General features: G+C 46.5%; 8 protein-coding genes across 8 annotated transcripts; all 8 read left to right on the top strand.

The window, feature by feature from the left end:
* The first annotated feature begins 2,117 nt into the window (after positions 1 to 2,117).
* LOC134803174 (histone H1C-like) lies at positions 2,118 to 3,040 on the top strand. Its single transcript, XM_063775878.1, has one exon. The coding sequence runs from the start codon at positions 2,118 to 2,120 to the stop codon at positions 2,793 to 2,795; it is 678 nt and encodes a 225-aa protein (XP_063631948.1). The 3' UTR covers positions 2,796 to 3,040.
* A 6,107-nt stretch (positions 3,041 to 9,147) lies between these two features.
* On the top strand, positions 9,148 to 9,548 carry LOC134803220 (histone H2A). The gene has a single exon (XM_063775913.1). The coding sequence runs from the start codon at positions 9,174 to 9,176 to the stop codon at positions 9,546 to 9,548; it is 375 nt and encodes a 124-aa protein (XP_063631983.1). The 5' UTR covers positions 9,148 to 9,173.
* Positions 9,549 to 10,260: 712 nt separating this feature from the next.
* Positions 10,261 to 10,917, top strand: LOC134803137 (histone H2B). The gene has a single exon (XM_063775842.1). It carries the CDS (start codon positions 10,422 to 10,424, stop codon positions 10,797 to 10,799), a length of 378 nt encoding a protein of 125 aa, XP_063631912.1. The 5' UTR covers positions 10,261 to 10,421; the 3' UTR covers positions 10,800 to 10,917.
* A 962-nt stretch (positions 10,918 to 11,879) lies between these two features.
* LOC134803218 (histone H3) lies at positions 11,880 to 12,330 on the top strand. Its single transcript, XM_063775911.1, has one exon. It carries the CDS (start codon positions 11,920 to 11,922, stop codon positions 12,328 to 12,330), a length of 411 nt encoding a protein of 136 aa, XP_063631981.1. The 5' UTR covers positions 11,880 to 11,919.
* Positions 12,331 to 13,237: 907 nt separating this feature from the next.
* Positions 13,238 to 21,775, top strand: LOC134803571 (uncharacterized). Its single transcript, XM_063776369.1, has 3 exons — positions 13,238 to 13,583; positions 20,123 to 20,479; positions 21,459 to 21,775. The coding sequence occupies exons 1-3, from the start codon at positions 13,277 to 13,279 to the stop codon at positions 21,773 to 21,775; spliced, it is 981 nt and encodes a 326-aa protein (XP_063632439.1). The 5' UTR covers positions 13,238 to 13,276.
* LOC134803217 (histone H1C-like) lies at positions 15,926 to 16,848 on the top strand. Its single transcript, XM_063775910.1, has one exon. It carries the CDS (start codon positions 15,926 to 15,928, stop codon positions 16,601 to 16,603), a length of 678 nt encoding a protein of 225 aa, XP_063631980.1. The 3' UTR covers positions 16,604 to 16,848.
* On the top strand, positions 17,380 to 17,780 carry LOC134803221 (histone H2A). The gene has a single exon (XM_063775914.1). The coding sequence runs from the start codon at positions 17,406 to 17,408 to the stop codon at positions 17,778 to 17,780; it is 375 nt and encodes a 124-aa protein (XP_063631984.1). The 5' UTR covers positions 17,380 to 17,405.
* Positions 18,468 to 19,006, top strand: LOC134803219 (histone H2B). The gene has a single exon (XM_063775912.1). It carries the CDS (start codon positions 18,629 to 18,631, stop codon positions 19,004 to 19,006), a length of 378 nt encoding a protein of 125 aa, XP_063631982.1. The 5' UTR covers positions 18,468 to 18,628.
* Positions 21,776 to 23,110: the final 1,335 nt, after the last annotated feature.

Genomic DNA, 23,110 nt, shown 5'->3' with positions numbered 1-23,110 from the left:
TATCTATCTATCTATCTATCTATATCACTGTCAGTACATTTATATATAATGATATCTTACTTACCCCGCACCGCAAGTCCAATTTTCTAACTTGTAACAGCAAGCAGCCATCTCGTTCGCCGCTTCGGTGGTTTGACGCCAGCCCAGCTCTCTCTCTCTAAAACAACAATTATAATATGTACTTAATTTATATAGGTATGTACTTAGTTATTTTTGTTTGTTTTACAAGCAAAGGGCTTTAAAGTTGTTATTTAACCTCTTGTGTGCTAATAATAATATTGATACTAGAGCAAGCTAGATATATCTTTAAATCTTTAGATTCCGATCTCGCACATCATTGTGTACCTACGTCACAATTATTAATGTACACCAAGCAAATTTAACTTAACTTAATTATTAGTAAGTAGACCTTGCCGAATACAGCTTGTAGAATATAGGTATGTACCTACCTACCTATGTACTCGTATAAAATAGGCATAAGTACATATATAGATTAACCACCTCCCAGTACAGCATATTTCTTTCTCCCTCTCTTCAAGAATCATCCATCATCATCATCATCATCATCATTCATCATCATCATCATCTTCGCCTAGCATCTCGCATAGCATATCGACTAGCATCGCCCTAACCCAAACCTAAATAAGTAGGTATTAAAGTACATATTTTATATCATTATGTATGTATTAAGTACTCACGTTTTTCAAATCCATCCAATGTATTTCTCACACTTAACTCGCTCAATTCTTAGTTAGTTTTACTAATAATAACACCATATATACTTTTAAAACAATCACATGCAACCCGCACACACAGACACACCACCTTTTACATCACTCTCACCTGACACCTGTGAGGCTGTGACCTACTCTACTGATAACGACGAATTACCAGGATGAACTGCCCAATTAGGTAAAGGATTCGCAAATAGTGCATAAAACAGACAGGGACATCCACCATCACCTCACCCACTCCCCCATGAAAGGTAGGTAAATATAGAGAGACTGGACTAGAAAAAATATTAATATTAACTTAATTATATATATAAATAAATGGGTAACATACATGATAGTAACTCAGCAGTATGCCTAAGACTTCTCTCGTGTTCCTATGATGAATATAATTAAGTAAGTACATATAAATAAATATATCAACCTAAACAGATTCTTAAGTTCAACAACACACACTACTGTTTTATTTAATATTAGGCGTATTCAGATAATAATATCATACGTTAATGTATTATAAATACTTACGCCGGACCAAAACTAAATAAAATACCTGACCTAAACGAGATTCTACCTACCATGCCCGCACGCTCGCTCCGAGTCGAGTGTCGCGCTTTGTATGATCCTCGGTAGAAGAGAGTTGAGTTTAACCATGTGAGAATTATAATAATATTCATGATAATGGTGATATCGTAATTTATAATAGAACATAATTATATAAACGTAATATAAAATACCTATCCCGTTTTACATCGGTGTACCAACAGAGAGCAAACCGCTGAACGTAGTAGGCAATCCAAGTCGCGCGGTACGGCTGTTTTACGACAGTGAATACAACAAGTCAAAATAACATTATAACTATAATTTTCTACTATTGTTATTGTGTCACATATATCTATGGTATCTTCGCTTTTAACCGGAAGACACATAATAGTGTTAAATGTGATTTTAATTAAGAAAAATCACTTTTTAAACAGACCCGAGGTGTCCGCAACCTATAATACCAAAAGTAAAGTTACCTCATTCGTTTAACGCCGTTCCAAAACTTAAAACTTCTATTAAAATAGATATATCAATTCATAAAGAATATACATGTGCAATTTTATTATAATCATTATAATATAATTCACTATAAATTTAGTTTAATCATAAACGAGTAAGTGAAAAGTTGGAAGTGTTATTACGAGAAAACGTCCCGCGACATGAGGGTCTGCGTTACGGTTAAGCCGGAGTATATATATAATAGGTGGCGCCCCCAATAGGAGTGTTTAGTACTCGCCAGCGCAGCGCTCCGCTTACACGCGTCCGCTGTTCTCTCTCTTTGCGCAGATCGTTCGTGCGATTTACTAATTTGTAACTACACATCCTATTTTACTTTTTTTTTTAAATATGGCCGATACCGCAGTTGCAGCCGACGCTCCCGCCCCGGCGACGCCCGCGAAGAAGCCTAAGGCGTCCGCCTCCGCAGGCGCTAAGAAGCCTAAGGCGAAGCCCACCCACCCTAAGACGTCCGAGATGGTTAACAGCGCCATCAAGGAGCTGAAGGAGAGGAGCGGTTCGTCCCTGCAGGCTATCAAGAAATACATCGCCGCCCAGTACAAGGTCGACGCCGAGAAACTGGCACCTTTCATCAGAAAATATTTGAAGAGCGCAGTCGAATCCGGCGCACTCATACAGACCAAAGGCAAGGGCGCGTCCGGTTCGTTCAAACTGGAGTCGAAGACATCATCCGCCGGCAAGAAGCCCGCCGCGGCCAAGAAATCTAGCGCTAAATCATCAGCCGCCGCTAAGAAGCCCGCCGCAGCAAAGCCCGCTAAGGCTAAGAAGGCCGCCGCATCCCCGGCCAAGCCTAAGGCCGCCACGAAGGACAAGAAGGCCGCCGCCGCCAAAAAGAAGCCCGCAGCGAAGAAACCTTCCACCCCCGCCAAGGGCAAGAGCGCCGCCGCGCCTAAGGCCAAGAAGACCGCGAAGCCGCCGACCAAGAAGCCTAAAGCTCCCAAGCCGAAGAAGGCTGCGGCCGCTCCCAAAGCGAAGCCCGCCGCTAAGAAGGCTGCCTCGAAGAAGTAAGAAGACTGCGCCATATTGTCGTCGTCGTCCTTACATCGGTCGCGGTAGTAGTCGTGATGGTAGAGGAGATGTCGATTGTCGTTGCTATAAATATTATACGACGACGACGTGTCGCCTCTTCTCGACTCACGTCATACGCCTGTGCGCGTTATACGCACATCAAAAAGCCCTTTTCAGGGCTAACAAATGTATTCAAAGGTTCATATCGCCTCTGTTTCATTGCAATGAGCACATACAAGAGTCGATCGATCGATTGATTGATTGATCAACAAAAATCTAAGTTATAAACATACAACAATAGGTGTTCGGATCGGCATCGGAAAAAGTCGAATCTCAAGGCACAAAAGTCATCAATATGATGATGATGATCTCACTGATAGACGGATATATTAGATTAGGTTTTCATGAATCATGAATTTACACATAATATGATATGATGATGAAGTCTTACATTTCAAACAATATTTAGTTATCTATACACATACATACATACATACATATGTATATGCCTATAGATATAGAACTTACTTATAGAATATTTTGTTAATTTAATTTATTTATTGCTTTTATTTTATCTCTATCTCTCTCTAATTCGCGCTCTTGCACTCGGGGCGTTGATTGGTCGATCGGTCTCGTGTTATGTCGGCTCGTTATATCCCCACTATCAGCGCGCTCCGTGAGACTATATAGCTTAGGGCGCGCATGGCGAAAAAAGACATTTGAGAAAAAAGAGAGTCGCAACTGTGACGTTGACGGGACCGCACGCGCTTGAGCTAGCTCTCGAGACTTACGCACCCTAACCAACTCACTAGTTGACGTGTGTTAACGCCAGTGTTTGTGCAGGCTAAGTATTGTTGTTAGTGTGCCCCAGTGTCGAAAAGACCACTTTCGCAGTGATCGTTTGCTGGCGGATACCTAACGGTGACAACCCAAGCCCAAGCGTTAGCAGTGGCCGTTTGTTTGGCGGATACCTTACGGTGACAACCCAAGCCGCAAACGGGGCGAAAGCCCGGACACATCCGGCGCTAGCCATACCAGCTTGTACTCACATCTGTCGTTTTCCAGGTCAACCGACGCCGACGCCGCACACACACGCCATCGCCATGGTCATCAACAGGACGCCTACCAAGACGACAGAGGCCGTTCAGGAGGAGGACACAGCGGCAGCACCGGCTCCGGTGCATGTGGTGGAGCTCCCGGACGTTGACCTGCTCCTGCTCGCCGGATTCACGGGCGAACCAGACAACGATGGCCCAAAGCGTCTGCCCGCGTTTGGAAGTTTCACGGGGTCAACAATGTCAAGTCGCGGCTCGGAAGAGTTCCTTGACGTTGTAAGCTCCGTGGAGGATTCCAACGAGGGCTCAGACGCTGAGGACCAGCGAAACTCTGAGTCACCCGTGACCGGAGAGCCGGAGCGGTCAGCCGACTACGGGGACCAAGCACGTGGTGATTTATCACGTGGCGATTTATCGCCGCTTGATTTATCACCACGTGTTAGGCATTCACCACGTGCCGAGAGCCCGCTGCCGCCCCAGCCGGCCGACAAGTCTCGACCTGTCACGCCACAACCGGCTGACAGGTCTCGACTTGTCACGCCGGCCAACTCACCGCAACGCCGCCGCCAGTCGCCTTGCCGGCCGCAGGCCGGCCTCGAGATAACCGAGGGCGCCTGGATGGCGATTTTCGGGAAACTCGACAGAGTAGCTCGGGGGTCGCTAGACAGTTGCGTCCTCGGGCCGCTCGAGGCGGCCCTACTCTCAACCCTGTTGGCGCACTCTGGGGCGCGCCAACAGAAGAGACGGCGGGAAGAGGACAGCCCGCCGGCACAGGAGGAGAAGCGGGAATGTAACCGCATCACTCCTATGTCACGCGGTCTTAATCAACCCGTCGTCTGCCCACAGGACTCGCAGCAGCAGCAGCCGATGGACACAGCCGTGCCATCCACACCCGCCGCCGGCGGCTCGCACCAGGCCCCGCCACGCAAGGTGTTGCTACCTGCCCCGGTAGCAAGCACCGACACGTACGCGGCCACAGCAAAAGCCCCACCTAAAGCTTCTTCACTGCCCACAGATACCGCAGCCAGCAAGAAGAAGAAGCAGCAGCCGCAGCCGCCGGCCAAAAGGGCCAAACCGCCCCAGATTCTGGTCGAGGTCCTCCCAGACTCGGCCCGCCACCTGACGGCCATCAACGAGCGTCTCGGTTTTGAGGCCAAAACCGAGAACGTCGAACCGACCGGGATACGGTTCTACCCCAGGACCGCAGAGGAATACCGTGTGGTATTCGCCTACCTCGACAAGGAGCAGGCACTCGACCCCCGGATCCAGTTCGTCAAGCACCCGGAGAAGTCGACCCTGCCGATGAAGGCCGCTATCCGCGGCCTGCCGTCATCTATGTCGGTGCAGGACGTGAAGGACGCCTGTGCCAGAGAGGGGTATTCAGTATCACACGCCCGACTTATCTCCACAGGTAGAGGACGAGGAGGCACCATCTTCTTCGTCCAACTCAACGGGACGGAGCGAGAAAACCCAGGTTTTCTCGACCTCACCAGCATTGCGGACATCAACACCAAGGTTCGTGTCGAACCTTGGCGAGGTAAACCCGGGCCACCGCAATGTTATCGGTGCCAGGGATTTAGGCATTCCTCACAGGGATGTCACCGACCGGTGCGCTGCGTCAAGTGCGCGCTGCCGCACCTGTCGCACCAGTGCACGCGACCCAGGGACGAGCCAGCAACGTGCGCAAACTGCCTGATGGACCACCCAGGCAACCACAAGCAGTGTGCAATTTACTTGCAGGAGCTGCGCAACTGGAGGGGGGGCACCCGCTCCTACACACGCCGACCGCCGACCCGCCGCCCGCAGCGAGGCCCCGACACTAGGGCCTCGGACACACCAAACCTGGTGGAGGATTACTCAACAGGTTCCCTCATGGCACCCGCCAACCAGCCGAGGCAGCGGACAACAGGACACCGAGGACGGACGCAGCCACAACACAAACCGCAGAGGATGTCGCAAGCGGAGCCCCGAGCGACGCCGCCTGCAGCACCCCCAGCGCTCGACACCGTAGCGCTGCACAGGGACATAGTTGCCGCAGTGCAAACTGCGGTAACTGTGTCTCTGAGACCAACGCTAGACGAGTTTGTACTAGCGATTAAGTCTCTGTCTAAGCCTGACCAAAATCAGGCTTAGCTCGCCCTCTCAGCAATAACGCAAGTTATTCGCCAGCTGCACTATCTCTTACGGCCTAAAAGAGAAAGAGCTAAGAATTGTGTATTGGAACGCGCAGTCATTAACTGGTAAAATTAATGATCTCCGTACTTTTCTCCACAGCCAGGACATCGACATCATGCTGATCTGCGAGACATGGCTAAAAGCGTCACTGACGCTCAAAGCCAGCGGATACATCGTGTACCGCCTCGACCAGGCGAACCCCGAAAACGGACGCCCATACCGAGGCCTCGCAATCATCGTCAAGATGACAATCATCCACCAACCGGTGGATATCGAGCAGCAGCCGACATCGCTATCCGCACTGGGGATAGATATCAAACTACAAAGGCATAACCTGCGTTTGTTTGCTATCTACAGGCCCTGCGGAAACTGCCGGCCGGCAGAGATGCGCGACGACCTCAGGCGGCTGCTGCTGGACTCCCCCGTGCCGACCATCCTGGCCGGGGACTTCAACGCCGAGCACCCCGCTTGGAACTCGTCCGCGCATTCCCAGCCGGGAAACACCATCTACCAGATCGTGGAGGACCTCGATCTGGTAGTGGACGGGCCATACGAGCCCACACACTACCACGACGCCGACCCGCTCTGTCGCGGCACCACAATCGACTTTGCGATTTCTCGCGGAGTCGACTCAATCATGAGGCACCAGGTATTTTACGACCTCACCTCCGACCACAGGCCGGTGCTCCTGACCATCGCAGACGAGGCGACAACGAGACTCAACAGGGGACCAGGACGCCGCTACGACTGGACGGCTTTCACAGAAGCCATGGTAAAATCTCCCCGTACAGGTCCCATATCGACCGCAGAAGAGGTCGATGCAGCAGCAGCCACAATCACCGGGGACATCAAGGCGGCCCTCGACGACGCCACCCACATCATCCCGCCTTCGGACCGGCGCAAGCCGCTCCCAAGGCCGCTTCAAGCGCTTTTGGAGAAAAAGCGCTGGTACAGGAAACAGTGGCAAAGGACTAGGGCTCAGTCGGTCAAGGCTGAGCTCAATAGTCTCGAGCGACTGTTAAGGGTAAAACTCAGCGAGCACAGAGCTGCAAGCTGGGAATCGCACATCGAGAGTCTAACTGATCACGTTCCTTCCATCCACAGGTTATGCCGACAACTCAGCGCGACACCCGAGCCGATACGGCCCCTAGTGGACGACACCGACGGGGAACTGAAGTACGCGGCCAAGGACAGAGCGGAAATACTCGCTCGCAGCCTTGAGCAGCAATTCAGGCCATTCCCTGACACCGACCCGCAACACACAGCGGACATCGTGCGGCACGTTCGAGACTACCTCAGCGTGCCCGTAGAGACCCACGATGATCCACTCTACTTTTCTCCTTCACAGGTCCAGGCGACAATCAGACGTCACTGCAAGCCGAAGAAGGCGCCGGGCCCCGACGAGATCCCAAACATGGCGCTCCGCCAACTGCCGCTAAACACCTTAGCGGCAGTGGCGCGCCTGTTCAACGGGATCTTGCGGTCGGGGCACTTCCCCACCATCTGGAAGTCCGGACGGGTCATAGTCCTTCCCAAGCCCGGGAAGGACAGAAGAAAGCCGGAGAACTACCGGCCCATCACGTTGCTATGCAACCTATCAAAGGTGTTCGAGAGGTTGCTGCTCCGGCACCTCTCGCCACACCTGACACCCAGGCCGGAGCAATTTGGTTTCAGGTCTCAACACTCCACCACGTTGCAGCTCACCCGCGTGCTACACCACATGGGCATGGCGCTCAACAAAAAGGAGTACACAGTCGCTGTCCTCCTAGACATGGAGAAAGCGTTCGATCGAGTTTGGCACGAAGGTCTAATATATAAACTTTCTCTGTCCACAGCCCCCCGCCGCATCGTGAGAGTCATCGCTTCATTCCTGGCAGACCGACGCTTCCACGTTCAAGTGGAAGGCGCACTGTCACAGGAACGCCCGATACAGGCAGGCGTCCCCCAGGGGAGCTGCCTATCGCCCGCATGCTACGTGCGCTACACCGACGACATTCCAGTCGTAGGACAAGCGCAACTAGCCTTATTCGCAGATGACGCCGCTTACTTTGCTTCCTCATTCCAGATGCCGCACGCAGTCTCCAAGATCCAGCCGACGCTTGACGCTCTCCCTGACTGGCTCTCCAAATGGAGACTATCAGTCAATGTGGGCAAGACGCAAGCACTTATCACAGGGGCAGCCAGGGTCCTGCCCCCACCTCCCTCTCTTCTAGGACAGCCGCTGTCATGGTCACCCACAGTGAAATACCTGGGGGTGACCATAGACAGGAGGCTCAACATGAAGAAGCACGCCGCGGAGACGGTCATACGAGCGAGAACCGCTCGTATGAACCTCCGCCCGGTCTTCCGCAGTAAGCTCCCTGTACGGACCAAACTCGGTCTGTACAAAGCTTACGTCCGATCGCGACTAACTTACGCTTCACCAGCCTGGTATTCTTTCTGTTGCAGGACCACCAGGACCAACTTGAGGCGTCAGGAGACCCTCTCGCTGCGGACCATCGTCGGAGCAACGCAGTACGTCAGCAACGCAGCCATCGCCGAGCACCTGAAGTGGAGCAGCAGCCTGGAAGACTTCATCATCGAGCGCCTCGCGCGGGGCATGTTCGACCGCGCGGACAACACCGACCACGATCACCTGCGCGGGATTGCGCCTCACTACACGCGCCCGCCGGACCAACACGGGGCTCGGCATCTCCCCCGAGCCCTCCTACACACCACACAAGAAGACGACGAAGAAGAAGACACGCACACACCACACCGGATGTCGCCTACATAGGCACGATGCACACGCCAGCCTAAGCTGCCGGTCGCCTTCTCTGCGTCCCCGATGCCTGGCCCCGCTCAAACGGTATCACCAGGCTAGGGGTCGCGGGGTTGGATAAACGGCCGGTGGCGAGAAAGCTGGCCCCCACGGATACACAGCCGTCCCCAAAATGACGAGCGACCGACCGCCCCACAAGGTGGGGCGCGACCCGAGACAGCCTCCGCAGCCGGAAGGCGGAAGAGGCCACTCGCACCCCTTCAAAAGGGTGCCGAAGGATTTCACAGCAGGCGAAAAAAAATATTCTTGTCCCGACTCACTCACGTGCAATACGTGCTCTCGTTGGTTCGTTCGTTGTGTGTAAACTAAACTTTAATCTCTTTAAACATGTCTGGACGCGGTAAAGGTGGCAAGGTTAAGGGAAAGGCAAAGTCCCGCTCTAACCGTGCCGGACTCCAGTTCCCCGTCGGCCGTATCCACAGGCTTCTACGCAAGGGCAACTACGCCGAGCGCGTCGGTGCCGGTGCCCCGGTGTACCTGGCCGCCGTCATGGAGTACCTGGCCGCTGAAGTTCTCGAGTTGGCAGGCAACGCCGCTCGCGACAACAAGAAGACCAGAATCATCCCTAGGCATCTCCAGCTGGCGATCCGCAACGACGAAGAGTTGAACAAGCTCCTCTCCGGTGTGACCATCGCCCAGGGTGGTGTGCTGCCTAACATTCAGGCCGTGCTCCTGCCCAAGAAGACCGAGAAGAAGGCTTAAGTGTCCACACTTCTCTTCTGGCTACATCCATCTCTAGCGGTAGCACCCGGCGATTGGTGTGGATGTGTACATTTGTCTCGTGCGTACACCTTGTAACGCACGCGGCCTCTGTTATATTCCCGCCCGCCCGAGTGACCGTTACAAAAGGCCCTTTTCAGGGCCACAATATGATTCTGTGTAAACTTTATAAGTTTCATGGCATAACGCATACGTATATGATGTCATTCATTTTTTCGATAGATCTATAAATTATGAATGAATTATAATGAGATTAGATAGATACTTATATTCGATATTCGTAGAGAAATATTTGGCGGAATGTATACACACTCATCCCCTTTTTATTATTTATTACGTTTATTGTCTCTATGTGTCCTCCGACTCTCTAGACTTTCAATTATGCTGTGATGGATGGCTCAGCAGACAGATATTACACCTACTTGCTCAGCTACAGCAATGTGTCACTTGTAACAACAACAACAACAACAACAACAACAACAACAACAACAACAACAATAGTTATCAAATAAGCTACGATTTCAAATATATTTTGGTTGGTTAGTTAACTCATTATTATTATTATTTATCATACATCGCACATCAGGCGGGTGATATTTATTTATTAATAATATGACTAATTAAAGTTGTAAGTAAAGTAATATCAACACGCGCTCGCACTCCCCACCATGCCGATCGACGACGATACTAATGATACACGAACGCTATTGGTCGAGATACCGCGAGCGCGACGCTCGATCTTTAATCCCCTATTTCCCGTTCGCTGCGCTAACAAAAATAGCGATCCTAAAAAAATTTTTACATTTCCAGTTCGACTCTCGTACTGTAAGCATCTAACTAACTAAGTATATCACAATGCCACCCAAGACTAGCGGTAAGGCCGCCAAGAAATCCGGCAAGGCCCAGAAGAACATCTCCAAGTCGGACTCTAAGAAAAAGAAGAAGCATAAGCGCAAGGAGAGCTACGCCATCTACATCTACAAGGTGCTCAAGCAGGTCCACCCCGACACCGGTATCTCCAGCAAGGCCATGTCGATCATGAACTCGTTCGTGAACGATATCTTCGAGCGCATCGCCGCCGAGGCCTCCCGCCTCGCTCACTACAACAAGAGGTCCACCATCACCAGCAGGGAGGTGCAGACCTCCGTGAGGCTCTTGCTGCCCGGTGAGCTCGCCAAGCACGCCGTCAGTGAAGGCACCAAGGCCGTCACCAAGTACACCAGCTCCAAGTAAGCGTACGTCGTTCCTCGTACGTATGCGGTCTGTCTTCTCAATACACTTTTAGTGTAATGGGTTTAGGTAGTTCGTATTGCGACGACACACGACACGCTTTGAGAGTGTGGTTTGTACATCAACCAAAAAGGCCCTTTTCAGGGCCACAAATACGTTCAGAAAATAATATAGGAAGTTTCTAACCGTGCATACGGTGTCAATCGGTCGATAAAAATCAATTAAATATAATTTGTTTACACATTACCAATCAACACGTATGTAATAATAATATAGGTTAGGTTCAAGTTACAATTAAATATATTACTCATGTATCCTCCAAAAGCAAGTGCAAGCACCTGATGATACTCCTCGGTACGGCGGTGTTTCACATTCCGAGCGTTTTTTTTTTTTTTTTTTTTTTTAGAATTAAAATAAGCGAGTGAACCGTTCTTAATATATATTTAATATGTCCGTGTCTCTCACGGAAGTTTTGTTATATTAAAATTGCTAATCAAGTTACAATTACTAAATAAGTTAGGTTAGGTTAGGTTTCGCGAAGTTAGGTTACGTTTGAGTTATGTAATTAAAAAAAAAAATATTATAATAAGTTAGGTTCGATCGAGTTAGGTCAGGTTAAGTTAGGTTCGATCGAGTTAGGTCAGGTTAAGTTAGGTTCGATCGAGTTAGGTCAGATTAAGTTAGATTCCGCGGAGTTAGGTTAGGTTAGCTAACCTAACTCTGTCAAATATTGTTATTTTGAACCAGACCTAACTTAACTCTGCCGAATTTAATAAGCTAACTCCTAGGTTAGGTTAGGTTGAGTTAGCTAACTTAAATCGGTCACATATTTGTTAAAAATAAATATATATATAAAATGTAAGTAAGTATATAATAAAAAGTATTAATATTTCAACAATGTTATTGTAATCAGAAATCGTGTTTGTGAGAAAGGAAGAGGGGCATGGCATGGGGGACGGACGTGTATGTGAATTTTATAGACCTATCTCGCTCACACGGACACTAACTCCGTCCCTTTCCGACGACGAGCACATATAAAAGACGCTCGCGGGGCAATTTTTCGTTTATTCCCTCTCGTGACTCGTTAACGTAACGTACACGCGTATCGTAGTAATTTTTCGAAATGGCCCGTACCAAGCAGACCGCTCGTAAATCCACCGGTGGTAAAGCGCCCCGTAAACAGCTCGCCACCAAGGCGGCCCGCAAGAGCGCGCCAGCCACCGGGGGCGTCAAGAAGCCCCATCGTTACAGGCCCGGCACCGTCGCCCTCCGTGAGATCCGTCGCTACCAGAAGAGCACCGAGCTTCTGATCCGCAAGCTGCCCTTCCAGCGTCTGGTGCGTGAGATCGCTCAGGACTTCAAGACCGACCTGCGCTTCCAGAGCTCTGCCGTTATGGCTCTCCAGGAGGCCAGCGAGGCTTACCTAGTAGGTCTCTTCGAGGACACCAACCTGTGCGCCATCCACGCCAAGCGTGTGACCATCATGCCCAAGGACATCCAGCTGGCTCGCAGGATCCGCGGTGAACGTGCCTAAACCGGCACGGAGCTACGTCACCGAATGCAGTCTGCGCGAACGCATATACGGCGGTTACATTATATCTATTATATATTTTGTACCACGCGTTTTGCGCCTGGACATGCGAACGTGACGCTTCCGTCATATATATCAAAAGGCCCTTTTCAGGGCCACACATGATTCGAAAATTAACAAATGTTTCTTTGAACTAACACTGATAAACGAAGATAAATCGATCGATCACTATTAGTATACTATACTGGTGATGTAGTATACCTCTCTCTATATATATATATTATGTACATATACATATACAATTAACCGCGAAACACGAGACAAATAATAATATTATTTATTTACGAACCTGTTTCCAGTATAAGAATTTGTAGTGTAGTAAAATGGAAAGAAGGAAGGAAGGAAGGAAGGAAGGAAGGAAAGTGAATTAAATTCGTGATATGATATTACGCGCTAAGTATGTGAAGACATAATAATATAGATTTACCAAGATAGAAAATTCAAATTTTATATATCGACAAAATTATTACCACTAACTGAATGCTTACAAAAATATTAGAGGAGAATGAAATAGAGAGAGTTACACTCTTCCGTGAGCCGGTCGCAGTTATTGTAATAGTAATATGAAGTAGATATTTATTTAAATCCCCAAAATGAATGTAAATAACCATATCATATGAAATTATTTATCAATATTATATTAAGTATGTATATTTCATGAATGAATGAATGAATGAATGAATGAATGAATGAAAAGTAAATCAAAAAATATTAATGCTCCGATATCTCTAACCCCGTCCCCCGTCGCCCCGCAATAGGGTAAAGCGTATAAATATCGCACCAGGTCGTGGCTCGCCTGTTATTCCACTCGTGTCGACGCGCGCCGCAAGTCGTGTGTCGTGTTCCGTGTATTCTAATCTGAGAAGTCTAATCTCAACTAAAAGTCGCAATGACCGGTCGCGGTAAGGGAGGTAAAGGTCTGGGGAAAGGAGGAGCCAAGCGTCACAGGAAGGTGCTCCGTGATAACATCCAGGGTATCACCAAGCCCGCCATCCGTCGTCTCGCCCGCAGAGGTGGCGTCAAGCGTATCTCCGGTCTGATCTACGAGGAGACCCGCGGTGTTCTCAAGGTGTTCCTCGAGAACGTGATCCGTGACGCGGTCACCTACACCGAGCACGCCAAGAGGAAGACCGTCACCGCCATGGACGTCGTCTACGCTCTGAAGCGTCAGGGCCGCACCCTCTACGGTTTCGGTGGTTAAGCGCTCTGCTTGCGCTGCCTGCCCGCCGCGCGCGACATCGTGTAATATGTACTAACGCATGTATTACCGTAGTACGCAAATACAAAAAGGCCCTTTTCAGGGCCGCAAATAATTCTATGATACCTACGCGATTACAATACAAAGTTTCAGTAGCGACACAGACGGACAAACAATCAATCGATCTATATCTCCAAAATATATATATATATATCTATCTATCTATCTATCTATCTATCTATCTATATCACTGTCAGTACATTTATATATAATGATATCTTACTTACCCCGCACCGCAAGTCCAATTTTCTAACTTGTAACAGCAAGCAGCCATCTCGTTCGCCGCTTCGGTGGTTTGACGCCAGCCCAGCTCTCTCTCTCTAAAACAACAATTATAATATGTACTTAATTTATATAGGTATGTACTTAGTTATTTTTGTTTGTTTTACAAGCAAAGGGCTTTAAAGTTGTTATTTAACCTCTTGTGTGCTAATAATAATATTGATACTAGAGCAAGCTAGATATATCTTTAAATCTTTAGATTCCGATCTCGCACATCATTGTGTACCTACGTCACAATTATTAATGTACACCAAGCAAATTTAACTTAACTTAATTATTAGTAAGTAGACCTTGCCGAATACAGCTTGTAGAATATAGGTATGTACCTACCTACCTATGTACTCGTATAAAATAGGCATAAGTACATATATAGATTAACCACCTCCCAGTACAGCATATTTCTTTCTCCCTCTCTTCAAGAATCATCCATCATCATCATCATCATCATCATTCATCATCATCATCATCTTCGCCTAGCATCTCGCATAGCATATCGACTAGCATCGCCCTAACCCAAACCTAAATAAGTAGGTATTAAAGTACATATTTTATATCATTATGTATGTATTAAGTACTCACGTTTTTCAAATCCATCCAATGTATTTCTCACACTTAACTCGCTCAATTCTTAGTTAGTTTTACTAATAATAACACCATATATACTTTTAAAACAATCACATGCAACCCGCACACACAGACACACCACCTTTTACATCACTCTCACCTGACACCTGTGAGGCTGTGACCTACTCTACTGATAACGACGAATTACCAGGATGAACTGCCCAATTAGGTAAAGGATTCGCAAATAGTGCATAAAACAGACAGGGACATCCACCATCACCTCACCCACTCCCCCATGAAAGGTAGGTAAATATAGAGAGACTGGACTAGAAAAAATATTAATATTAACTTAATTATATATATAAATAAATGGGTAACATACATGATAGTAACTCAGCAGTATGCCTAAGACTTCTCTCGTGTTCCTATGATGAATATAATTAAGTAAGTACATATAAATAAATATATCAACCTAAACAGATTCTTAAGTTCAACAACACACACTACTGTTTTATTTAATATTAGGCGTATTCAGATAATAATATCATACGTTAATGTATTATAAATACTTACGCCGGACCAAAACTAAATAAAATACCTGACCTAAACGAGATTCTACCTACCATGCCCGCACGCTCGCTCCGAGTCGAGTGTCGCGCTTTGTATGATCCTCGGTAGAAGAGAGTTGAGTTTAACCATGTGAGAATTATAATAATATTCATGATAATGGTGATATCGTAATTTATAATAGAACATAATTATATAAACGTAATATAAAATACCTATCCCGTTTTACATCGGTGTACCAACAGAGAGCAAACCGCTGAACGTAGTAGGCAATCCAAGTCGCGCGGTACGGCTGTTTTACGACAGTGAATACAACAAGTCAAAATAACATTATAACTATAATTTTCTACTATTGTTATTGTGTCACATATATCTATGGTATCTTCGCTTTTAACCGGAAGACACATAATAGTGTTAAATGTGATTTTAATTAAGAAAAATCACTTTTTAAACAGACCCGAGGTGTCCGCAACCTATAATACCAAAAGTAAAGTTACCTCATTCGTTTAACGCCGTTCCAAAACTTAAAACTTCTATTAAAATAGATATATCAATTCATAAAGAATATACATGTGCAATTTTATTATAATCATTATAATATAATTCACTATAAATTTAGTTTAATCATAAACGAGTAAGTGAAAAGTTGGAAGTGTTATTACGAGAAAACGTCCCGCGACATGAGGGTCTGCGTTACGGTTAAGCCGGAGTATATATATAATAGGTGGCGCCCCCAATAGGAGTGTTTAGTACTCGCCAGCGCAGCGCTCCGCTTACACGCGTCCGCTGTTCTCTCTCTTTGCGCAGATCGTTCGTGCGATTTACTAATTTGTAACTACACATCCTATTTTACTTTTTTTTTTAAATATGGCCGATACCGCAGTTGCAGCCGACGCTCCCGCCCCGGCGACGCCCGCGAAGAAGCCTAAGGCGTCCGCCTCCGCAGGCGCTAAGAAGCCTAAGGCGAAGCCCACCCACCCTAAGACGTCCGAGATGGTTAACAGCGCCATCAAGGAGCTGAAGGAGAGGAGCGGTTCGTCCCTGCAGGCTATCAAGAAATACATCGCCGCCCAGTACAAGGTCGACGCCGAGAAACTGGCACCTTTCATCAGAAAATATTTGAAGAGCGCAGTCGAATCCGGCGCACTCATACAGACCAAAGGCAAGGGCGCGTCCGGTTCGTTCAAACTGGAGTCGAAGACATCATCCGCCGGCAAGAAGCCCGCCGCGGCCAAGAAATCTAGCGCTAAATCATCAGCCGCCGCTAAGAAGCCCGCCGCAGCAAAGCCCGCTAAGGCTAAGAAGGCCGCCGCATCCCCGGCCAAGCCTAAGGCCGCCACGAAGGACAAGAAGGCCGCCGCCGCCAAAAAGAAGCCCGCAGCGAAGAAACCTTCCACCCCCGCCAAGGGCAAGAGCGCCGCCGCGCCTAAGGCCAAGAAGACCGCGAAGCCGCCGACCAAGAAGCCTAAAGCTCCCAAGCCGAAGAAGGCTGCGGCCGCTCCCAAAGCGAAGCCCGCCGCTAAGAAGGCTGCCTCGAAGAAGTAAGAAGACTGCGCCATATTGTCGTCGTCGTCCTTACATCGGTCGCGGTAGTAGTCGTGATGGTAGAGGAGATGTCGATTGTCGTTGCTATAAATATTATACGACGACGACGTGTCGCCTCTTCTCGACTCACGTCATACGCCTGTGCGCGTTATACGCACATCAAAAAGCCCTTTTCAGGGCTAACAAATGTATTCAAAGGTTCATATCGCCTCTGTTTCATTGCAATGAGCACATACAAGAGTCGATCGATCGATTGATTGATTGATCAACAAAAATCTAAGTTATAAACATACAACAATAGGTGTTCGGATCGGCATCGGAAAAAGTCGAATCTCAAGGCACAAAAGTCATCAATATGATGATGATGATCTCACTGATAGACGGATATATTAGATTAGGTTTTCATGAATCATGAATTTACACATAATATGATATGATGATGAAGTCTTACATTTCAAACAATATTTAGTTATCTATACACATACATACATACATACATATGTATATGCCTATAGATATAGAACTTACTTATAGAATATTTTGTTAATTTAATTTATTTATTGTTTTTATTTTATCTCTATCTCTCTCTAATTCGCGCTCTTGCACTCGGGGCGTTGATTGGTCGATCGGTCTCGTGTTATGTCGGCTCGTTATATCCCCACTATCAGCGCGCTCCGTGAGACTATATAGCTTAGGGCGCGCATGGCGAAAAAAAATATTCTTGTCCCGACTCACTCACGTGCAATACGTGCTCTCGTTGGTTCGTTCGTTGTGTGTAAACTAAACTTTAATCTCTTTAAACATGTCTGGACGCGGTAAAGGTGGCAAGGTTAAGGGAAAGGCAAAGTCCCGTTCTAACCGTGCCGGACTCCAGTTCCCCGTCGGCCGTATCCACAGGCTTCTACGCAAGGGCAACTACGCCGAGCGCGTCGGTGCCGGTGCCCCGGTGTACCTGGCCGCCGTCATGGAATACCTGGCCGCTGAAGTTCTCGAGTTGGCAGGCAACGCCGCTCGCGACAACAAGAAGACCAGAATCATCCCTAGGCATCTCCAGCTGGCGATCCGCAACGACGAAGAGTTGAACAAGCTCCTCTCCGGTGTGACCATCGCCCAGGGTGGTGTGCTGCCTAACATTCAGGCCGTGCTCCTGCCCAAGAAGACCGAGAAGAAGGCTTAAGTGTCCACACTTCTCTTCTGGCTACATCCATCTCTAGCGGTAGCACCCGGCGATTGGTGTGGATGTGTACATTTGTCTCGTGCGTACACCTTGTAACGCACGCGGCCTCTGTTATATTCCCGCCCGCCCGAGTGACCGTTACAAAAGGCCCTTTTCAGGGCCACAATATGATTCTGTGTAAACTTTATAAGTTTCATGGCATAACGCATACGTATATGATGTCATTCATTTTTTCGATAGATCTATAAATTATGAATGAATTATAATGAGATTAGATAGATACTTATATTCGATATTCGTAGAGAAATATTTGGCGGAATGTATACACACTCATCCCCTTTTTATTATTTATTACGTTTATTGTCTCTATGTGTCCTCCGACTCTCTAGACTTTCAATTATGCTGTGATGGATGGCTCAGCAGACAGATATTACACCTACTTGCTCAGCTACAGCAATGTGTCACTTGTAACAACAACAACAACAACAACAATAGTTATCAAATAAGCTACGATTTCAAATATATTTTGGTTGGTTAGTTAACTCATTATTATTATTATTTATCATACATCGCACATCAGGCGGGTGATATTTATTTATTAATAATATGACTAATTAATATGTAAGTAAAGTAATATCAACACGCGCTCGCACTCCCCACCATGCCGATCGACGACGATACTAATGATACACGAACGCTATTGGTCGAGATACCGCGAGCGCGACGCTCGATCTTTAATCCCCTATTTCCCGTTCGCTGCGCTAACAAAAATAGCGATCCTAAAAAAATTTTTACATTTCCAGTTCGACTCTCGTACTGTAAGCATCTAACTAACTAAGTATATCACAATGCCACCCAAGACTAGCGGTAAGGCCGCCAAGAAATCCGGCAAGGCCCAGAAGAACATCTCCAAGTCGGACTCTAAGAAAAAGAAGAAGCATAAGCGCAAGGAGAGCTACGCCATCTACATCTACAAGGTGCTCAAGCAGGTCCACCCCGACACCGGTATCTCCAGCAAGGCCATGTCGATCATGAACTCGTTCGTGAACGATATCTTCGAGCGCATCGCCGCCGAGGCCTCCCGCCTCGCTCACTACAACAAGAGGTCCACCATCACCAGCAGGGAGGTGCAGACCTCCGTGAGGCTCTTGCTGCCCGGTGAGCTCGCCAAGCACGCCGTCAGTGAAGGCACCAAGGCCGTCACCAAGTACACCAGCTCCAAGTAAGCGTACGTCGTTCCTCGTACGTATGCGGTCTGCTGTCTTCTCAATACACTTTTAGTGTAATGGGTTTAGGTAGTTCGTATTGCGACGACACACGACACGCTTTGAGAGTGTGGTTTGTACATCAACCAAAAAGGCCCTTTTCAGGGCCACAAATACGTTCAGAAAATAATATAGGAAGTTTCTAACCGTGCATACGGTGTCAATCGGTCGATAAAAATCAATTAAATATAATTTGTTTACACATTACCAATCAACACGTATGTAATAATAATATAGGTTAGGTTCAAGTTACAATTAAATATATTACTCATGTATCCTCCAAAAGCAAGTGCAAGCACCTGATGATACTCCTCGGTACGGCGGTGTTTCACATTCCGCGCTTTTTTTTTTTTTTTTTTTTTTTTTCGACTTAAAATACGCGAGTGAACCGTTCTTAATATATATTTAATATGTCCGTGTCTCTCACGGAAGTTTTGTTATATTAAAATTGCTAATCAAGTTACAATTACTAAATAAGTTAGGTTAGGTTAGGTTTCGCGAAGTTAGGTTACGTTTGAGTTATGTAATTAAAAAAAAAAATATTATAATAAGTTAGGTTCGATCGAGTTAGGTCAGGTTAAGTTAGGTTCGATCGAGTTAGGTCAGGTTAAGTTAGGTTCGATCGAGTTAGGTCAGATTAAGTTAGGTTCCGCGGAGTTAGGTTAGGTTAGCTAACCTAACTCTGTCAAATATTGTTATTTTGAACCAGACCTAACTTAACTCTGCCGAATTTAATAAGCTAACTCCTAGGTTAGGTTAGGTTGAGTTAGCTAACTTAAATCGGTCACATATTTGTTAAAAATAAATATATATATAAAATGTAAGTAAGTATATAATAAAAAGTATTAATATTTCAACAATGTTATTGTAATCAGAAATCGTGTTTGTGAGAAAGGAAGAGGGGCATGGCATGGGGGACGGACGTGTATGTGAATTTTATAGACCTATCTCGCTCACACGGACACTAACTCCGTCCCTTTCCGACGACGAGCACATATAAAAGACGCTCGCGGGGCAATTTTTCGTTTATTCCCTCTCGTGACTCGTTAACGTAACGTACACGCGTATCGTAGTAATTTTTCGAAATGGCCCGTACCAAGCAGACCGCTCGTAAATCCACCGGTGGTAAAGCGCCCCGTAAACAGCTCGCCACCAAGGCGGCCCGCAAGAGCGCGCCAGCCACCGGGGGCGTCAAGAAGCCCCATCGTTACAGGCCCGGCACCGTCGCCCTCCGTGAGATCCGTCGCTACCAGAAGAGCACCGAGCTTCTGATCCGCAAGCTGCCCTTCCAGCGTCTGGTGCGTGAGATCGCTCAGGACTTCAAGACCGACCTGCGCTTCCAGAGCTCTGCCGTTATGGCTCTCCAGGAGGCCAGCGAGGCTTACCTAGTAGGTCTCTTCGAGGACACCAACCTGTGCGCCATCCACGCCAAGCGTGTGACCATCATGCCCAAGGACATCCAGCTGGCTCGCAGGATCCGCGGTGAACGTGCCTAAACCGGCACGGAGCTACGTCACCGAATGCAGTCTGCGCGAACGCATATACGGCGGTTACATTATATCTATTATATATTTTGTACCACGCGTTTTGCGCCTGGACATGCGAACGTGACGCTTCCGTCATATATATCAAAAGGCCCTTTTCAGGGCCACACATGATTCGAAAATTAACAAATGTTTCTTTGAACTAACACTGATAAACGAAGATAAATCGATCGATCACTATTAGTATACTATACTGGTGATGTAGTATACCTCTCTCTATATATATATATTATGTACATATACATATACAATTAACCGCGAAACACGAGACAAATAATAATATTATTTATTTACGAACCTGTTTCCAGTATAAGAATTTGTAGTGTAGTAAAATGGAAAGAAGGAAGGAAGGAAGGAAGGAAAGTGAATTAAATTCGTGATATGATATTACGCGCTAAGTATGTGAAGACATAATAATATAGATTTACCAAGATAGAAAATTCAAATTTTATATATCGACAAAATTATTACCACTAACTGAATGCTTACAAAAATATTAGAGGAGAATGAAATAGAGAGAGTTACACTCTTCCGTGAGCCGGTCGCAGTTATTGTAATAGTAATATGAAGTAGATATTTATTTAAATCCCCAAAATGAATGTAAATAACCATATCATATGAAATTATTTATCAATATTATATTAAGTATGTATATTTCATGAATGAATGAATGAATGAAAAGTAAATCAAAAAATATTAATGCTCCGATATCTCTAACCCCGTCCCCCGTCGCCCCGCAATAGGGTAAAGCGTATAAATATCGCACCAGGTCGTGGCTCGCCTGTTATTCCACTCGTGTCGACGCGCGCCGCAAGTCGTGTGTCGTGTTCCGTGTATTCTAATCTGAGAAGTCTAATCTCAACTAAAAGTCGCAATGACCGGTCGCGGTAAGGGAGGTAAAGGTCTGGGGAAAGGAGGAGCCAAGCGTCACAGGAAGGTGCTCCGTGATAACATCCAGGGTATCACCAAGCCCGCCATCCGTCGTCTCGCCCGCAGAGGTGGCGTCAAGCGTATCTCCGGTCTGATCTACGAGGAGACCCGCGGTGTTCTCAAGGTGTTCCTCGAGAACGTGATCCGTGACGCGGTCACCTACACCGAGCACGCCAAGAGGAAGACCGTCACCGCCATGGACGTCGTCTACGCTCTGAAGCGTCAGGGCCGCACCCTCTACGGTTTCGGTGGTTAAGCGCTCTGCTGCTTGCGCTGCCTGCCCGCCGCGCGCGACATCGTGTAATATGTACTAACGCATGTATTACCGTAGTACGCAAATACAAAAAGGCCCTTTTCAGGGCCGCAAATAATTCTATGATACCTACGCGATTACAATACAAAGTTTCAGTAGCGACACAGACGGACAAACAATCAATCGATCTATATCTCCAAAATATATATATATATCTATCTATCTATCTATCTATCTATCTATATCACTGTCAGTACATTTATATATAATGATATCTTACTTACCCCGCACCGCAAGTCCAATTTTCTAACTTGTAACAGCAAGCAGCCATCTCGTTCGCCGCTTCGGTGGTTTGACGCCAGCCCAGCTCTCTCTCTCTAAAACAACAATTATAATATGTACTTAATTTATATAGGTATGTACTTAGTTATTTTTGTTTGTTTTACAAGCAAAGGGCTTTAAAGTTGTTATTTAACCTCTTGTGTGCTAATAATAATATTGATACTAGAGCAAGCTAGATATATCTTTAAATCTTTAGATTCCGATCTCGCACATCATTGTGTACCTACGTCACAATTATTAATGTACACCAAGCAAATTTAACTTAACTTAATTATTAGTAAGTAGACCTTGCCGAATACAGCTTGTAGAATATAGGTATGTACCTACCTACCTATGTACTCGTATAAAATAGGCATAAGTACATATATAGATTAACCACCTCCCAGTACAGCATATTTCTTTCTCCCTCTCTTCAAGAATCATCCATCATCATCATCATCATCATCATCATTCATCATCATCATCATCTTCGCCTAGCATCTCGCATAGCATATCGACTAGCATCGCCCTAACCCAAACCTAAATAAGTAGGTATTAAAGTACATATTTTATATCATTATGTATGTATTAAGTACTCACGTTTTTCAAATCCATCCAATGTATTTCTCACACTTAACTCGCTCAATTCTTAGTTAGTTTTACTAATAATAACACCATATATACTTTTAAAACAATCACATGCAACCCGCACACACAGACACACCACCTTTTACATCACTCTCACCTGACACCTGTGAGGCTGTGACCTACTCTACTGATAACGACGAATTACCAGGATGAACTGCCCAATTAGGTAAAGGATTCGCAAATAGTGCATAAAACAGACAGGGACATCCACCATCACCTCACCCACTCCCCCATGAAAGGTAGGTAAATATAGAGAGACTGGACTAGAAAAAATATTAATATTAACTTAATTATATATATAAATAAATGGGTAACATACATGATAGTAACTCAGCAGTATGCCTAAGACTTCTCTCGTGTTCCTATGAT

This window comes from Cydia splendana, chromosome 26, assembly GCF_910591565.1.
Source record: "Cydia splendana chromosome 26, ilCydSple1.2, whole genome shotgun sequence".
Classification (NCBI taxonomy): Eukaryota; Metazoa; Arthropoda; class Insecta; order Lepidoptera; family Tortricidae; genus Cydia; species Cydia splendana.
The sequence above is the reverse complement of the archived record's forward strand: the minus strand, read 5'-3'. Positions and strand labels throughout refer to the sequence as shown.

Bases quoted from the DNA above. Each gene is read 5' to 3' on its own strand.
- LOC134803174 (XM_063775878.1), top strand. From the start codon at position 2,118: ATGGCCGATACCGCAGTTGCAGCCGACGCTCCCGCCCCGGCGACGCCC.
- LOC134803220 (XM_063775913.1), top strand. From the start codon at position 9,174: ATGTCTGGACGCGGTAAAGGTGGCAAGGTTAAGGGAAAGGCAAAGTCC.
- LOC134803137 (XM_063775842.1), top strand. From the start codon at position 10,422: ATGCCACCCAAGACTAGCGGTAAGGCCGCCAAGAAATCCGGCAAGGCC.
- LOC134803218 (XM_063775911.1), top strand. From the start codon at position 11,920: ATGGCCCGTACCAAGCAGACCGCTCGTAAATCCACCGGTGGTAAAGCG.
- LOC134803571 (XM_063776369.1), top strand. From the start codon at position 13,277: ATGACCGGTCGCGGTAAGGGAGGTAAAGGTCTGGGGAAAGGAGGAGCC. The intron at 13,584-20,122 runs GTTAAGCGCTCT...TATCGTAGTAAT, and splicing joins CACCCTCTACGGTTTCGGTG to TTTTCGAAATGGCCCGTACC. The intron at 20,480-21,458 runs GTGTGACCATCA...CTCAACTAAAAG, and splicing joins GTGCGCCATCCACGCCAAGC to TCGCAATGACCGGTCGCGGT.
- LOC134803217 (XM_063775910.1), top strand. From the start codon at position 15,926: ATGGCCGATACCGCAGTTGCAGCCGACGCTCCCGCCCCGGCGACGCCC.
- LOC134803221 (XM_063775914.1), top strand. From the start codon at position 17,406: ATGTCTGGACGCGGTAAAGGTGGCAAGGTTAAGGGAAAGGCAAAGTCC.
- LOC134803219 (XM_063775912.1), top strand. From the start codon at position 18,629: ATGCCACCCAAGACTAGCGGTAAGGCCGCCAAGAAATCCGGCAAGGCC.